Source organism: Triticum aestivum, chromosome 4A (assembly GCF_018294505.1).
Source record: "Triticum aestivum cultivar Chinese Spring chromosome 4A, IWGSC CS RefSeq v2.1, whole genome shotgun sequence".
NCBI classification, from domain to species: Eukaryota; Viridiplantae; Streptophyta; class Magnoliopsida; order Poales; family Poaceae; genus Triticum; species Triticum aestivum.
Genome location: NC_057803.1, coordinates 737980455 through 737999107, shown reverse-complemented (window position 1 = coordinate 737999107; position 18653 = coordinate 737980455). Strand labels below are relative to the sequence as shown.

Below are 18653 nucleotides of genomic sequence, written 5' to 3'. Positions count from 1 at the left end.
CATTGTTGAAGGTTCAAGAGGCGCTTGAATCTGGGGCTCTGGGTGTTGGAACTCAGGGCGAGGCGCAGATTCGATTAAGGATTGAAGAAAAAGAAACGAGCCTTGGTCCCATTATAAAGAGGGAGAATACCAAGAGCCGTCCCCGTGACCGTTTGGGACTCGCCTTCGATAGAGGAGGCGTGGCAACGGGCGCGGTTGGGTTACCCACGTCCGTATTGATGGGAATCCCGGAATAAGGGGAACACGATCTCTGCTTCGACAAGACGTGCCAAGGAAACCGCTTCGCTAAACACGCTAAGGTGGTATAATAAAAACGATTCAAGTAAAGGCTTGGTAGTGGTGTGACGTCACGCCACAAAATACGTCAGCAGATTGAACTTGTGTACATACTATTCTCTCTATGGTGGTATGTGGAATTTATTTTGTAGAGCCGGACACTATCCTGGTGTTCACAATTTTCTATGAATTATTCGGAGGAAGAACCCGCCTTGCAATGCCGAAGACAATATGCGCGTCGGACTCGTCGTCATTGAAGCCTGGTTCAGGGGCTACTGAGGGAGTCCTGGACTAGGGGGTGTCCGGACAGCCGAACTATCGTCATCGGCCGGACTCCAAGACTATGAAGATACAAGATTGAAGACTTCGTCCTGTGTCCGGATGGAACTTTCCTTGGCGTGGAAGGCAAGCTTGGCAATACGGATATGTAGATCTCCTACCATTGTAACCGACTCTGTGTAACCCTAGCCCTCTCCGGTGTCTATATAAACCGGAGGGTTTTAGTCCGTAGGACGAACAACCATTACAACAATCATACCATAGGCTAGCTTCTAGGGTTTAGCCTCCTTGATCTCGTGGTAGATCTACTCTTGTACTACCCATATCATCAATATTAATCAAACAGGAGTAGGGTTTTACCTCCATCGAGAGGGCCCGAACCTGGGTAAAAACATCGTGTCCCTTGTCTCCTGTTACCATCCGCCTAGACGCACAGTTCGGGACCCCCTACCCGAGATCCGCCGGTTTTGACACCGACAGGCGGCGTGAGGCATTTGCACATCCTGGTCTGCAAAGGTCTTCACCATCTCTTGGTCATGAATGAAAATCCTACTACGGTTCGTCGACACCACCCGCTCATCCTCGATGGACTCCAGGATGGCGCCGCATTTGAGCAATGAGGGACGGGTTGTCACAGAGTTCGACGAGGGTGGAAGTGTTCGCGCGCTCCGCCTCGAGCCGCACCTCCTCCGCGAGGTGCTCCTCCACCACTGAGAGGCGGAAGTGCTCCCACGCGTCCTCCATCAAGAGGTGGTGGTGATGCCAGCCCGCAGAGAACGCGGTCCGCCATCTCCAACATGGGGTCAATCCGGTCGATCGCGAAGACCACCTTCTCCAAGCCATCCCTCTCCTTGTCCGAGCCTTCTCTAGAGTTTTTTTCCCCACCGGTTTGAACCTTCCCTGAACCAGCTTTTCATGTTTCTTTTGTTTTTTCTTCTTTTTATTATTTTTCTTTTTTACTTTTTGTCTGATATCCTTTCCTTTCTTTGTTCACATTCACACAAAAAAATTAATACGTGAACTTTGTTTTCCAAATCACTAACATTTATTCAATTCATGCACATTTTTAAAAACTTGTGAACATTTTTTGATCTCGGTAAAAAAAATTAATTCATGAAAAAAATGCAACATCACAAAAATCCACAAACATTTGTTGAAACTGACATTATTTTTCAAATCCATGATTCTATTTGAATTGAAAAATATTTTCATGGAATTCACGATCAACTTTTTGATATTCATGACAACTTTTTAAAACATGCGAACATTGTTTGATGTTAGTGAAATTTTATTGAACTTCGGACATTTTTTTTATTTCATGAACAGTATTTATAAATCATGAACATTTTCCAAATTCATGAAAATATTATCTCAAAATCGTCAACATTTTTGGAAAAATTTGTGGACCTTATTTTCAAATTATGAAATATTTTTAATCCATAAACTTTTTTTTGCAAATTTTTCTGGAATTCATGAGCATTTATTAAATTCATGGCTTTTTTAAGTATGCAAACATTTGTTTCGAATTCTGGAACTTTTATGAATACAAGATTTTTTTCAAAATTAAAAATATTTTTGAAGGCATGAATATTTTTTGAATTTGAGAACATTTTTTTGAACTGGTGAACATTTGTTGAATCCGGGAGCATTTTCAAATTGTTGAAGATTTCTGAAATTTGATTTTTTTTTTAATCCTGATCAATATGAAGCAAAAAACCGAAAGAGAAAATAAAATGAAAGGAAAAATAGGGCACATGGGCCAGACCAAATGATGAACAGGAGGAAGAAGGCATGCGTGTTTGTGCCCTCTCGCAGGCTCAGGTCGCTAAATAGGACGAGTCCTTTTTTTTCGTACTTTTTGAAATTGCGTGGTGACGCTTTATTACGATGTCAATAGAGTTACATCATGGATTACATAATGCAAGAGAAAATCGGGTGGACGCTGATACCAACCAAATCCAGCATCAGACTCGTAAGAATATTTTGCAACTTGATTTGCTTCTCTCAAGCAGTGATAAAACAAAATACCATTAATCATATGTGCTCTAGTGAAACTCCTTTTTAATCTAGCCAACTTTATTCTAAAAGGGAAAGGATAAAAACTAGCCCAGAGACCGCCGCCTTCTTCCCACCTCCGGGGCTCAGCGCCGCGGCGGTGGTGCCTCACCGATGGCCCCGGCTCCCTCCTTCTAAGGATGTCGCGCGCACAATAGCCACTAGCACCGCCACTGCCGTCGCACACGCAGGCCACACCCTGCAACGTCGGCGGCAGATTCCTCAGGAAATGTCCACGCCTTCCGAATCTCCCCAGCTTGCTAGGACGAAGCTCAACTTTTCCAGGGGCACGCCAGTCTTCGCAAGCTGCTGGACGTCTTCATCTGCTACTGCGACGATCGGTTCGTGTCTTCTACGGTTTAGAGATTTTTCCGTGTGAATTTTATCGCTAGTTAAGCGACTAACTTAGCACTGGAATTTCTAACAGCTGGAGATTTAGCGAGTCCAGCTCCCCTTTCAAGCATACCAGGCTCATATTGCCAAGTCTACACACCACTGTTCAATTTCAGCACGAGTGTGAATTGGCATGCTAGCAGCAGGATTTCTGATATGGTAAATTCCTTGCTTATCATCCTCTGAGCTTCTCATTAGCATACCAACAAACAGCTCGTTTGATGGTAGTTACTAGTTCAAATTTGTGTCCGTGGAGTACTTCAAAGGGCTCCGAGCAGCGTTAGTCCAATGGAGATGTTGGGTGGCACCGCCGGTGTGCGGGAACTTCGCCAGGTGGGTGTGATTGGTCGGCACGGCCAAAGGGGTGAAGCGGAGGTGAAATTGTGTCAGAGACGGTGTGGTGGTGCGGCGGCGGCTGGCAGGTTGGGTGTGAATAGCTTCCGGTCCTAAAGCTTGACCTATTTCCAGCGACCATAGGTTCGAACAAGTCAGTAAGTTACAAACTAGGAGCAAGCTGGTATTTCTCAAACCCTTTATTTGTTCAAGAACAGTGGTGGAACAAGGTGTACGGAATATACAAGAATTGAGGATGTTGGCTGTATTGAAAAGCATTAGACTTCAGGTACCGTCAGAAGCTTCACTCATTTCCGACTGACAACCACATAGATTCGGATAGGTCGGTAAGCTACAAACTATCACCAAGTTATTATTTCTCAAACCCTAAATTTCTTGAAGAATAATGGCGGAGTCAGAAAATACACACACGGGGCACAAACATCGAGCACAACAGATTGAATATCGTCCTGACTAACAATTTTTAGTTGAATCGCACACGATGTTTCGTTACAATTGAATTTATTAACAAGTTGCTTCTGTCTTGAATCCTATTGCAATCTCTTTCTTAACGTAGATCAATACGCAATCTCTTAAAAAAAATTAGAAAAGGAGGATGACCCCCGGCCTCTGCATCTGGGCAATGCATACGACCACTTTATTACTTATTCTCACAAGACCTTACAAAATCAATACAACAGTAAGACTAAAGTTTTCGTCTAAGCAACAAACTGTCGCTACACCTATCCAGTTGATGAAGGGGCGCAGATAGCCTGGGCCTAATACCAAACAGACATCGCAGCCAAGCCTAACATCTAAGACCTGAGACCCCAACCTAGCCACTTGCCGGGTCTGGGGCACACACTGGTCCGGCGTGCTCTCGGAGGCCGCCGCCGCCAACTGCCACCGCTCCATCTTCAGAACTGTACTGATGCATCAACCTTGCTCGGTCCAGCTATCGTCGACGCCACCACGGCGCCTAACGGCACCTCCTCCCTGCGCGCAAACAGCTGAACACGTCGCGGTCGCCACTGATACACCTCAGCGCCATGTTGCCAAGTATCACCAGCCGACACAACTTGAAGTCCTTGGAGGATCTGTCGTGCGTAGCACCTGCCGACCAGGCATGACCAAGCGTAGCACCTGTCGGTCAGGCATGACTTGACATCTCCACCGAAGCTCCGTGCAAGACGAAGCCGCTCCACCTCCTGCTTCTGACTTCCAGCGGTGCTTCACAAACGATGCTCTCAAGAGAGAAACTACACTGCAGTGCCGCCATCGTCCGATCTGGAACACCAGATCCTAGGGTTTCCCCCGGATCAGCACGAGTGGGTCGACAGTAGTTACACGACGATGCCTTCATCAAGGTAACGGCGTAGAACGCCGCCATTGCCTGCCGTCGGCTCGGTTTTCACCGGCAACCATGTCTCCCCAACTCGCAGCCGGGACTAGATGATGGATCTCGAGATCCGATCACCAAGCTTCTGGCCGGCCACCGCCGACGAAGAAGATGACCACCGCCACTGGCTACACCTGCCAGAACAAATCTGCCATGGGTGCCGCCAAGCAGTCCACCAGGCCCTCGACACCGCCGTCGATCTAAAGCCAGATGACATGCCGCCGAAGACCGCGTCGCGCCGCCGCCTGATCCAGGCCAGCCACCGCAGTAGCCGCCTGTGGCCCGAGGCAGGGCCGACCGCCGCCGCCGTCGAAACCAACACCGTCGCTTCTAGATCGGCCGCACCTCCACGCATGTTGGGGTCCCGCCACCCCTGAGACGCAGGAGGGAGGAAGAGCCCCCGCCACCGCCGTCGACCTCCGGGTGCATGTTGGCGGCGTCCTCCCGCCGGGAGGAGGATGGGCTAGGCTCCGGCAGCGGCTAGGGTTGGGGAGCCCGAGTCGCCCGAGCGGGGGGCGACCCCAGCCAAATCACCTATTCACCAATCTCTTAAAAATATGTCTTCCATTTTATCTGAGTCTTGTTTTGGTATATTAAAAGTTTATAGCGGGCAAAAAAAGACAAAAAAGGGACATGCTAAGAAATCATAAGACAACATCTGAGCATTCGTTTGATAGGTCCTGTTTAAGTGATTAAAAAGAACCAATACATGTATAAAATTATTCGGCTAGAATACAAGCAGGAATGTAACGTACAACTTCACAAGCACACCATAGTGAACACTCAACACTCTCAATACAATAGTATAACTTTCCACAATACTCACTTTCCCATGAGAGAAGTAGAGGTGATGGAGCAGAAACTGTTGTGCTGTCGAGTCCCTCCCGTAAAGAGCAACCCGACATCCGACAACTCCATCTCCGGCTAATTGCTGCCCGAAGGCCAGTGAAACACAGGCTTATTCATCTATCATGGTGAAGTTCCATGACTTTATCTGGTTCAGCTGGGTGAAGTTGCCGGTGGAACCTGCAAATACTAGATATATCTTGTCCTGCAGAAGCTGTGATAGATCAATGTAGATATATCCTTGGTAGACATACCGCCCACGGATGCTGCTTTGGACCAAAAATACTTGAAACAATTTTGATGTGCCGTGGTACCTGATACTAACCCATACATCAGACCCACTTGAGAGGATGATGGAAACATTGCTAAGCGGGTATTGCCGAATAGATTTGATGCTGTTGATGTCGATGCCAATATGGTTGTCGTCAAGGTCATCCTCATAGCTCTTCCTCGTGTCAAACTCGACAGCTACTACTGGGTCCGTCTTCATGCCATCTGTCGTGGCATTGCATATGCCAAGCCATTGGCCACTGCTGTTGCTAGGCAACGATGGATTGTTTGTGAGCACAAATGCCATACCTTCTCCAGCCCCATTCTGACCGGGAAGGATGTTGAGCAGGAAATCAGTCCTGAACGAGGTGGGCGCCATGCGCTTGCTGTTCCACAGCTTGAGGGTCTCCCTTACATAGACCACTCTCATTGACTGGTGGCCCATGTTTCCAGTACTTGGGGTGATCTGCAAGGCACCATTTGCAATTGTTGAGCCTGGGCTGAAACTAAAATCATCCCTATTGATTGTGTTGAAGTTGGGATAAGTAAACTGCAAGCAATTGCAAGTTCTACTGCCTAGGGCTAGGACGACAACAGCTGCATAAGCTATATGGGAAAAGCTCAACATGCTATTGGTATTGGGCATTGTCATGCTAAATGGTTCCTATAGCTTCCTGCAACCTTCAATAATGAGGAGTATTTATATGATCCTTGTACTTTGAAACTTCTCATTATGGAGGAGGGGAGGAGTTGACAAAGTACATGGAAGAGACATAGTCAATGGGAATCGTTAGGATAATGCCTAGATAATATTTGTGCATCTGCGGAGAAACAACGCAATGTTAGACTAAGAAGCGGTGCGGGCAAAATGTTGTGACATATGCTACTCACCAGCAATATGTTTGACTATGCGATTTCTCACCTTCTTTTCACAAGAGAGGGATGAAAAGAGGGACATCTGAGAGGAACAACAAGGTCTGTTTAACAAGCAGAACAATGACATTAACATAGAAAAACATTGATAGGTGGAAGAAAACTTATCCGTCACAGCATGATAGTGCCAGCTATGGACTTGGGTAGAAATCCCTTTCATCCAATAATTCTTTATATTGGACTCCTTGTCAATGCAGAACTTGTCTCCAGGAAAGCTCTTACAGTTTACAAGTGTACCACATGATGTAGTCAAAGAAAACAAGTATTGTAACTCGACTCACTTAATAGATATGTAAGTTATACTTCGACAAGATATAGCCAATGGGAATCATCATGCACAGCCGACAACAAGATGTTCAGAGTAATATGTTTGACTATGCAATCATCTCCTTTCCCCCCCCTAGCGACAAACTAAAAGAGGGGCTTATGGGAGGAATAATGAGGCTGTTGAACGAGTAAAACAATGTAACATACAAAAACGCTAAGAGGTAGAACAAATTTATCAGTGACAACTTGATGGTGTCATACCTCTTTCTTTTTTTGTGAGTGATGGTGCCATCCCTCAAGTAGTCTCCACTGGCATGTAATACTGTGGAACGTTGAACTTGATGATCTTATTCACGCGTTTGATTTGGACTTGGTGCTTTTGTTTCTGTCTTTTATGCTGGTGTGGAGATCTTGACAAAATTTTGATTGCCCTACACTTGGAGATGTTGTCTTCTAAACAATCTCTTAAGGGGATAAGTTCATGGTTTGGATCTGACTCAAATAGGCCTTATCTGCACTGCTCTTTATTCCATCATATTTTTTTTACATGGTCTATCAATATTGATATGATAAATTTGCAAAGGTGATGATAGCCAAGGCAACTCTAGCATGAACTTGCACCGCAGCACCATTTACATGCTGCCTGTGTTCCCACACCAAATATATGTGCCAATTTGCGCAAAAAGATTAAAAAAATTGTTTCTTCTGAAGGCATCTCTTGAAGCCAACAATGCCAAAATATCTGAAAGTCTACTGCTGACTGAAAAAAAAAATCAGAGAAAAAAAGATTATCTTCTGTTATAATATTTCCTCAAGGCAACTGGGTGGTACCTGGAGCGTGCTATGCTGTTCACAGTTACCTGAAAAGAAGTGTCCGTCCTTCGACCAGTTTGCCATATATGATGAGCAGTGTTCCCATGTATATTAGACCAAGATTATGTGATGAGCAGTGTCCGTCTGGGATTCAATCATCTTCTCACCATGGCAAATGTTCAGGCTGACAAATGAATGGTCGGCTCTCTATGACCAAGGGTGATTGTTGCAGATGGTGGCCACTTGTTACAAGCTGCCGTGATCCAACACGGATCATAAAGCAAAGTTTCAGCCTTTGAGAACCTACAACGGATGTTGTGATCCCCACAACACTCTGGTTATTTAAAGTGAACCCAGCCATGGTCGAGAGATCAGAGCAGCGTACAAAGAGAGGGGCGAACTTTCAAAATATGCAGGCAAATCGACAAAGTAGATTCTGCTCTAATCATTTCCTTTTTCCTTTTGTTGTTATCAGAGTATTTTGACCATTTCTCCCCTCTCCTTGTAATTAATTCTAAATAAACGGCTTTGCCAAGATCTACTCTGTATTCTACACTCGCTTGCACTGGACTGCGGATAATTCATCTATTGTAACAAGTCGATTCTTTTCTCTACAAGGGAACTCCCGAAATTCCAAAAGGAGCTTCTGCTACAAGGAGGTGCCTTCTCCACTGAGGAAGTTTACAATGGATCCCTGGTCATAAAGCTTGTGACATTGCAATGTTCAGAAAGTTAACAATAGAATGCTGTCTGCTTCATCCAAGATGGTCCCTGAAGCACAGCAAGTCAACACTGAAACAGAGCAGCCAACAAGCGATGAATCAAGCGACGATGGAGGATACGTCAATCCAGGGCAGGTTCAGGCTAGAGGCTGGACCAGAGCTCAAACGGACAGAGCTGAGGATGTTTCGTCCAAACGATCCTTCAAGTGCAGGAACTGGCTTGGGGAAAACGCATCGTGTACGATCTGTAACTGAAGAAAGAGCTCTGTTCTGCATCTCACCTTGCCTCCTTCCTCTATATCCCCATATATCTTCACCAAAATGTACCCCAAAACCAGAATATTACTTTGAGATATTTAAATCAATATAAGAGCTTTTTGTTTCGACAAAAAAAAAATTAAAAATACAAGAGCTTCTGGTTGAAGTACGTCTGTTACAGACACAGGCTTTAACCGGATTCTGAAGAACATATTAATTTCAGAATGAGGCAAAGCTTTTGCCAACGTTTCAAAAAAAAATTATGTTACATACATGAACAAATGGATTGCACAAGCTTTCACTTGTTCAGACTCTGTCAAAAGCTTTTAGAAAAAAAAATGAGAGATAAAATCGTCATTCACTACTACTTCTGTTCCTAAGATAGGACGTTTTGGCAGTTTAAATTCGAAATAGTCAGAACATGACACATGTAGGATTGCTTTTTCCCAGGGATATCAGGAGCATTCATTCATTAATCATCACTATTACAGCGATTACAAACAGGCAGCTAACAAGAAATTTCGAATTCTTGATCCCTACTAAAACACCATTAGCTGTCAAAAACAAAACCTGTTCTGCACCAAGATGGAGCGGCCACACCAGCAGTCCCAAGTACAACTACAACTGTAAAAGTCAGTAGAACTTTCCTGCTCAACAAACGTATAGTATGATGCACGCAGGAATGATACCCAGCTAGGTAGCAAAGACTACATACCAATATAGTTTTTTGAGGGAAAGATTACAAAGACGGCAAAACTAAGAGGTCTGCTGAGCAGCTCATTGTTAAGATTGAGAGACTGGCCGAAACCAGAGAAGCTCAAGTGCCCTTAATAACGGAAGGGCGGTTAGGGTGCACCAGCAATGCCTCCTGGAACGCAGAAACGACATCATCGGAGGCCCCATCAAGTCGGATCTCCTGGAGGTATAGCAAGTGCTCCATGCCAACTAGTCCAGTGTCGTGCCAGTTGTACACACGGAGACAGAGTGTTTGTAAGTTGGGCATAGCCCCTGCCTCGAACCCTAGGTACGCCGCAATGTTTTCCAAAGAAGAGACACCAAAGAACTCCAGAACCGGGAATAGTCCCACACCCAGTATAGCTCTTTCATCAGGGATTCTAATCACTCCAGAACCAGACAGGACAAGCGGGGCAAATGAACTATATCTGAAGGGATACTCTTTTTCAGTACACAATTTTCTATGTCCAGCGTCTCCAAGTAAACAAGCCCACCAAGTTCAGGAGGGAGCTCTATCTGCCAAACTCTAACCATCAGATATCTCAGGAGAAACAATTGGCTAACAACGGTGAGGTACATGTTGATGCAGGAGTTTTGGCAGGAAGAGGAGGCTCAGTAGCGGCAGTATGCAGAATTGAGGGGGAAACTATAAGGGGAGTTCGGCACTAGTTGTCGAAGGAGTTCTTGATCTTGCCACCCTAGAAGCTATAGCTTGCCGGGAGGCTCTCTCTCTTGCAAAGGACTCGGGCATCCAAAACTTTGTTGTGCCTTCGGACTGTCAGCAAGTCGTATCAGATATCAACATGAGTGCACGGGTGGCATATGGTGCAATTATCATTGAAAAAAACCTTAAGGCATCTACCTTTTTATTGTAACTTTTCTTTCGAGAGTCATGCTGTTAATAATGAAGTACATAGCTTAGCCAAGTTTTCACTTTGGAGAGGTCCGGGTCGCCACATTTGGTTTGGCGCACCCCACGACCAAAGATATATCCCACACCATGTAGACTTTGATGAACACACTTGGTTTCACCCCTAAAAAACTATTAATAGGAGAAACGACATACGAGGAGGGTGGTCGGATGGAAAGAGAGGTCCTATTTAGAGACATGTGCGCCCAGGACACGAGAATGCGCACACCCCCGCGCGTGCCTTGTTTGGTCGACCCATGCGTGGGGCAGGACGCCCCCCACCCCTCTTTTGTTTTCATTTTTACTTTTCCTTTTTATTTTCTGTTTTTCTTTTATTCTATATTAAATAATTTGGCATTACTAACATGTTCTAAATTGCAAAAAAAATTGAATTGTGAATTGTCAAAAACAGTTATTGAATTAAAAATTGTTCATGATTTAAAAAGAATGAGAATTTTTTAATTTTAATGAACACTTTTTATTTTGATGAACAATTCTTTAATAATGATGAACATTTTTTTTGTATTTCACAAACAAATTTTGAATTTGATGAACACAATTTGTATTCAAGAACATTTATAAAATAATGGATGAACAAATTTTGAATTCGATGAATTTCTTTATTTTGATGAACAATTTTTTGAACTTCATGAACACAATTTGTCTCAAGGAAATTCATAAAAATAATGGATGAACATTTATAAAAATAATGGATGAATTTCCCGCTCTGTCTTGCCTTCCAAGACCAAGAAGGACGCCTTTGGCGACGGCAAGGCCCTTCCAAGACCAAGAAGGACACCTTTGACGATGGCGTCGACAAATATATACCAGCCGTGAGTTGACGATGTCGCAACCACTAAGGGAGGAGGGCGGCTCGACACGACGAACACAACATTTGAAAACCAAAATCGTAATGGTCGGTAGAATTAAATTTTAACATTTTGGAATGACACCTCCTTCCGAACCCCCATTAAGTATAGTCCATTGTTGTTGACACCGAAGCTTAGAGAAACTTGTAATAAAGTTAAAATTAGAATTCTCAAATCGAAATATCTTTATCTTTACTCTTATCTTTACCTCTTTACCTACTAATAAACCAGCGATTGCTTCTAGTCGTCCGTCGTGGTTGTTTTGCAAAACAGCCCCTCGGTTTACACGAAATCAACCCGCAGTCCCTGTTTTAGTGGCTACCAGAGAAAACGTTTCGTTTTTACAAATAAGACCCTCCATTTTGGTGTATTGAACCCGCGATCCTGGCTCTGAGAAAACATTGCAAAAAAGACCCGTGCATAACGAGCGACTGGGGGCGGCGGCTGCTCGATGCGGAACGACGCCGGCGTCTGGCGGCGGCGGCTGCTCGATGCGGAACGACGCCGGCGGCTGGAGCTTGCAGGGGCCGGATCCGTGTGCGGCAGAGGCTGGGGAGGCCGATTCGGAGGCGGGCGGCAAGGCAGGGGTCGCCGGTGACGATGAGGAAGGCCGGAGCGTGGTTTCCCTGGCAGATCCATGGCATCCGCGGCTCCTGGGCAGAAAGAAGAATGGAGATGAGGGAGAGAAGAAGGAAGAAAGGAGGGGCGGTGCGGTGTCCTAGGCAGGAGCTCGCCGGAGCCGAGCGACGGAGGACGTGCGCTGCAGACGGAGGGATCCAGAGCCGGCCGGTCGGGCGACAGTACACCAACCAGGCCAGGGGTGGCGTACGAATGAGGACTTCATCACCATCAGGTAATCCATTCATCTCCTCTCTTTTCCTAATTCCCCACGATCTGGTCATAAATCGCCATGTTTTTGAACTGCAGAAAATCACTCATTCACCATTTACTTGAGTTGCAGAAACCATTGGTTAACCAAGTTTTCTGATACATTGCTGTCAAATTGCATGAGCCTATCAAATTTTGTAATATATAGATGATGTTATGCTGTCAGATTCCATCCATCTACATATTCATGTGCAAAGTAAAGAAATTAAGATGTTGCAGGTTGCAAACAAGCAAAACCATGACCTGTCATCTGCAGAATTAACTTACATATAAATAAGATTTCTCTTCCAACCATCTTTCAAAGATAAAATCGTACAGTGAATGGGTCAGTTTTAACTAATACAAGTACACACAACATTCAGCTCGACAATTGGTCATCTCCCTCCCATTTTTTCTTTTCTGTTTCCAGTTCAATCAAGTCAGGACATCACATGTCTACAATGCCATTTTTTCCTCACATTCATAGCAAGCTGCAAGTTCCTTCTATTAACAACAGGACCTAGCACATACACAAGTTTGTTGGCCGCTGGAGTTGTTGCACTCGTGGTCGTCGGAGTCTACCACCACGCTCATGCTCCACATGCATGTGGTCTTCGAGTCAGTGCGACGCCCATGTGGCTGTCCTGTAGCAGAGCCAAGTTGACCGACCGTGGGAGCCAGAACCTTGGTGTCGGGCTGACGGCCATGCCGCCTGTGGTTATCTTGGTGTCGCTGACTGTCAGGACGCCTATTTCTGCTTCCTTCTGGATGAACAAGGGAGATGGACGTGTCAGTAGAATTTGATCTGAATTGATTGATCGGCTTGTTTTGATGGCTTTTTGCGACATGTTTGTTATGTTTTAGGATCTTTTTTAAAATGAAATTTGAAAAGAGCATGAGTTGTGATAGGATTTTATATATTCTTCGGTTGCTTACTGTAATCTTTTTGAAACTGAAATTTGAAAAGAGCATGAGTTTTGATAGGATTTTATATATTCTTCGGTTGCTTACTGTAACCTGTACCTTCTGGTCGATTGATATAGATAGAATCATACTGATTTCCTATAATTTTGTCGTCACAAAGATGTTCTATTTGTTTGGTTTGCTGTATTGTGATGACCATCAGAAATTACCTATATATGCTATTCGTACTGTTAAATTTAGTTCTAGCGACCCCGAGGAAGTAATGTGTTGTACGCCTGACACATGATTGAGAATTAACTTGCTTGAAGATATGGTTCAGCTCAAACCTCTTTTCCAAATATCAATGGGCTGCTGTTTTTGGAAATTTTGATCAACACTCCGGAAAAATGTATGATGTACCTTTTTTACTTTGGAGTATCAGTATGCAAACTCCAGAATTGGAGTATTAGCATGAAAACTTCAGAAAGTTTATGTGGTCCTGATACACACATCATGAAGTTGGTAACTGTTGTGGTATTTATATTCAGATTTGACAGGAATAAAAACTGAACCTATTAAATAGTTATGTTAAGCTAGATGGTTTACTCATATTCAATCGCTAGATGAACTAGCCGCAAGAAGCACGGTTAAAATTCAGCTCCATTTGATTTACATTCAGATCATCTTGCTGCAACACCACTACTTTTCTTGATAGCAAATAACCAGTTTCAGTCATCGTTTCTGATTTGTTTATTCTATTATACCATAGATATCATAAGAGATAGTTAATCGCTTAATGAGAGTGTTTTGTTCAGTCAATTGAGTGCCTGCTGGTCTGATTAGTTTATGTATGTGACAGTTCCTTTTAATAATTATAAGTTGCAATTCCCAGACAAGGCATATGTTCTATTGTTTCCCAGGTTTGTGCATTCCAAGCCTGCCTTAGGACACCCCTTGTGATAGTATGCCTAAGATAAAGATAGGCCGTGTCGAATATACTGAAGGGTGGGTGCTTATTGAACCCACAATCTGTGAGCTGGATGCCAAAATTAGAGAAGGTATGCACGTTATTAAGCATGCTATCTATCGATGTGACCTTTTCAGATGTCGATTGATATTTCATACTACAGGATGAGTACTAATATGATCTGCACGCACATCTGAAAATGATACACATGACAGGAAGAGAAAGTGCGAAGCACTCTACCCAATTTCCCGCATTTCAAGAAGCCATTACATTTATGATCTTTTCTATAGAAGAAGGAAGGATATGTCAAATGATCTGTATGAGTTTTGCCTGGACCAGGGTTATGCAGACTGTAATCTGATTGTAAAGTGGAAAAGGTCAGTTGCCTCAACTTTATATCATTTGAGCTAGGGACCAAGATGGATAAGGTTGATTTGGCTTGATCATGCCAAAGAAATTTACTTCCTTTTTGGAAAATGAAAACATGTTTTGGAGGTTCAGGGTTAAGTTTCCAAAACTGAGCTTTATAGCAAGGCAAAGAGGATCAAGAGAAGCAGAGTAGGATAATAAAGGTTCACATAGATGTAGTAATCTGTCACTATCAGCTAGCTCAAGTATGTATGACTGTATGATAATACAGGTTCACATATATATGTAGCAATCTGTCACTATCACCTAGCTCTAATTGAAATTTTCTTGGAGCAGTTTCATTTGCAAATAGACCAGCTACACGGGCACACACATACACACACACGAGATATCATATTACTTACATGATGTGGGTTTATTCAGGTTATTATGATAAATTATTTGACTGATCATTGTAAGCTTTCAAATCCAGTGGGTAGATGGCTAGGCTGCCTTTAGATCCAATGTACTCCAAGGCATTGATAGTGTCTACCAAATTCAAGTGCTTGGAAGGAATGTTGATTGATGTTAGTAGCTACAGTTGTCTGTAAGCTTTCAAATCCAGTGGGTAGATGGCTAGGCTGCCTTTAGATCCAATGTACTCCAAGGCATTGATAGTGTCTACCAAATTCAAGTGCTTGGAAGGAATGTTGATTTATGTTAGTAGCTACAGTTGTCTGAATGAGACAACGTACAGGAGCAATAAGAAGGATCTCATGCTGTACTTATGGGCTATCGAGCAGAACCACATATAGCCGTGTCTCCTTTGCTGCATAAAAGGTCAGTAACCTCCAGATTCATTGCTTCTTGGTCTTTATTTTGTTGGTGAATAAATTGTAGTACACTGAATAACACAGAATGGATCAGAGTGACTTGAGATTTTTTTTAATGTCTAGGTGAATAACAGAATTTTTTCTTATCACATAGCATTCTGTTTTGCTATTTCAAATGTGCTCTTTATCGAACAATCTTTTGGCCTTCGAAGTTTCGAACCATTCTTTGTCACAATTTTTTAGATCGGTTGTAGATTTTATTGACCCCCTCACGTAAACTCGGAATTGAGTGACTCTTTTTACTCTGGAAAGCTTAAGTCAATAAGCATCTTGAGAAAAAATATAAAAAAATGGTAAAAATATTCAGAGGATAAGTTGAAGAGAGAAGTTTCATTAATTGTACATGTTTTGGAGCTTATATTTTTTATCGAGAGCTAGGTTTGTTGGTCCTTTTGTGCAATTAAGCTCGTGCCGCTGGAACCATGTGTACATTTAATCAAGGCATTGGGGTCCACAGATCTTGTTACGACACGAAAATATTTGATGATTATCATTGCAGACGCCCTCAGTCTCAGGAACACTCTCGCTATGTCTTTGATTCTGTTAAAGACCCATGTAGGTATGCCCAACCTGCCATTTGTTTATGCTGGCGACTTCATCAAAGTGCTACGGCAAAAGCATGCTTCCAAAAGCTATTCCGAGATGGTATCTATCCTCTCTTTTTTCTTTTCCATTAAAAAATATATTTATTAAGCTGAAACGGTCTGTTTTGAGTCTTATATTCAACTAGAATTGCAATTTTGGCAGATCATATATATCGAAGCATGTGAAAGTGGCAGTATCTTTGAGGGATTAATGCCACAAGACCTTAATATTTATGTTACAACAGCAGCAAATGCGGAAGAAAGTAGCTAGGGAGCATACTGCCCTGGGATGGAAACACCAGCTCCTCCTGAATGTATGACCTGCTTGGGTGACGCATACAGGGTTTCTTGGATGGAAGACAGGTAAAAAGCATCAGGTGTAATATTTATGCTCTGTATGTTGTCTTGCTATTCTGAACCATGGGATCCTACTGTGCAGTGAAACTCACAATCTACAGAAGGAAACCATCAAGCAGCAGTACGAGGTGGTTAAAGCAAGAACGGCACCCCCAAATGACTCCATTATCGGTTCTCATGTCATGGAGTATGGTAAAAAGACATTCAAGGATGACAAGCTTTTCCTTTATCAAGGTTTCTATCCTGTGAAGTCAATGATTGTTGTGCATGCGTGCTATGCATATGATTCGTATTTGTGGATTTTGACATCAATAGTTTATCCAGAAGAAATATTGTAATCTCGTACAGCAAAGCCGACTAAGTTTTCTTCAAAAAAATATTGTCGAACGTGAAGGATCATACAGGCATATGCTTGACTAAATTGATATTTATAAAAAAAATTTGAATTAGATGCACTAATTAGAAAATGTGCATTTAAATTCAATCATCGCCTTTCGCCTCTACTTTGAGCTAGCTATTTTTTTAAATGAGTTCAGCTACTAATTTTAAAGACCCCTAAAAAATCTACCAACTTTAAAGGGTTGCTAACGGAGCCTCAGACACCTTTTCAAGCCGTTGGATACATGCACACTAAGATTATGTGCTACCAAACTTTCCTTTTTTATTGTGATCTAGAACTGAAAGAGATGCGTGTGCGATTCCGGACTCTACAAAATGTGCGTGTTTTTTAAAAGAAAGAACCTACAATCAACACGAGAAGCTTGTGTTTGGGCCAAGTCCAAGAAGTGCAAAACGGAAAGAAACTTAATGTAATATTGCAAACCAAACAACCAACATTTTCTAAAAATAAAATCAACATAGCAAAAACATGCTTGCTTTTGAATATTAACAAATAACTATATATAAAAATCTCACTTCAATGCACCACTACTCCTATCCGGTGATAGTGTGGTGCTGATTGAAGCAACATCGAAGGACATGAATGTGGGTTCATCAAGTTTTTCTGAATTGCGAACACCAAAAATCATATCATCATTGAGGATGGTGGCAAACATGAAAAGTGGCAACATGAATGAGACACTAAAAACATGCGATGATTTTCTCCTTCTGATGGGACGCACGACACATTAAATTGCTGCATATAAAAGTTAGATGGAACCTTTTGAAAAACACGGTACAAACAGAGACTCACACACATACATACACTAACCCTTTGAGAGACTGACTGGACGGGTTTTGAGATTGATGAACGCACCACAAGTGTCTCGCTATCGACGCGAAAATCGCCACCTAGAAAAATAATATTTCACCTTCGTGAGACATGAAAGCGTCAAAGCTAGATTTTAATTCCTGTTGGTATTGGGTACCACCACCCTCCAAACCATCCAATCCAACCAGAGGTTGGCTGTCTTAAAGAGAAACTGACGAATCTATCGGCATGCATCTCCCTACCCCCGCCATGCTATGATGATGTGTGTTTTGGTGGACACATCAATATTCCCTCCTTTTGCAACGCATGTGCATATTTGAACTCTTCCAAATCAAACAAACAATTATCTCTAAAAAAATCCACATAGTAAAAATCCGTTTGAATTTAAATCTTTTGAAAATTCTAACAGGACTTTTGAATTAGTTAATAAACTCTTGATTAGTATAGAACATTCTAACATTTGTATGACCCACTAAAAATAAATGCACCACTTTTCCACCCAGTAATAGTGCTAAGCTGAAAGAGGCGCCATCAAAGGACAACACTACAACTTCTTTAAGAGCAAGTACAATAGGATGATGTAGGCGGATTGTAAGGGTTTAAATATTATATTTTTGATGAGTTGGAGGAGATAGAAGATGAGAGAGAAGAGAAGCGGGCATTGATTAACAGTCGCCTGTAGCACGCGCTCCTAGACACTTTGTGAGAGAGAAAGGTGTGTCATGTATCACCAAAGTAGTACATATTTATATGTAACTATTATACTTGCTGGCTATAAGGTAGGATATAGATGATGTGGCAAGATCATATAGCCAACGGCCGGCTATACTATTAACCATGCTCTAACTCTATACTCCATGGTCCGGACACCAGGAATCATTTTTTATTTACAGGCATTGGGCGTGTGTTTTTTTTAAGATAATGAGAGTTTCTAATTGTTCTTGGTTTAAAAATATATAAACATATTTTAAATATGTTCACACTTTTAGGAAATGCTGAAAATTCCCAAAAAATTGTTTCAATTAAAAAACATATATAATTGTTCACAAAATAAATAAATAAATTCAAAAAAATAATGTGTTCATAAAATGTTTGGCCTCAAAACATGTTCCAATTCCAATTAAAAAAACTTAAAATTGTTGAATTTCTTAAAAAATAAACAAATA

At 42.5% G+C, this 18653-nt stretch overlaps 2 protein-coding genes across 16 annotated transcripts; one reads left to right on the top strand and one right to left on the bottom strand.

The window, feature by feature from the left end:
- Nucleotides 1–5509: 5509 nt before the first annotated feature.
- On the bottom strand, nt 5510–6513 carry LOC123088468 (probable L-type lectin-domain containing receptor kinase S.5). Its single transcript, XM_044510678.1, has one exon. The coding sequence runs from the start codon at nt 6501–6503 to the stop codon at nt 5694–5696; it is 810 nt and encodes a 269-aa protein (XP_044366613.1). The 5' UTR covers nt 6504–6513; the 3' UTR covers nt 5510–5693.
- A 5250-nt stretch (nt 6514–11763) lies between these two features.
- Nucleotides 11764–16761, top strand: LOC123088470 (uncharacterized). Of its 15 annotated transcripts, none has more exons than XR_006441917.1 (7): nt 11767–12211; nt 12743–14186; nt 14311–14472; nt 15201–15283; nt 15896–15981; nt 16084–16283; nt 16360–16761. XR_006441917.1 is itself a non-coding variant. In XM_044510679.1 (2 exons), the coding sequence occupies exons 1-2, from the start codon at nt 11959–11961 to the stop codon at nt 13027–13029; spliced, it is 540 nt and encodes a 179-aa protein (XP_044366614.1). In that variant the 5' UTR covers nt 11764–11958; the 3' UTR covers nt 13030–14187. The 15 variants fall into 15 exon arrangements, 1 of the variants encoding a protein (XP_044366614.1); XR_006441918.1 differs by having other exon boundaries at nt 15177–15283; XR_006441920.1 differs by having other exon boundaries at nt 14311–15283; nt 16166–16283.
- The last annotated feature ends 1892 nt before the right edge of the window (nt 16762–18653 follow it).

Coding starts and splice junctions, on each gene's coding strand:
- LOC123088468 (XM_044510678.1), bottom strand. CDS start 6,503: ATGACAATGCCCAATACCAATAGCATGTTGAGCTTTTCCCATATAGCT.
- LOC123088470 (XM_044510679.1), top strand. CDS start 11,959: ATGAGGAAGGCCGGAGCGTGGTTTCCCTGGCAGATCCATGGCATCCGC. Junction 12,212..12,742: donor GAGGACTTCATCACCATCAG/GTAATCCATTCA, acceptor TATTAACAACAG/GACCTAGCACATACACAAGT.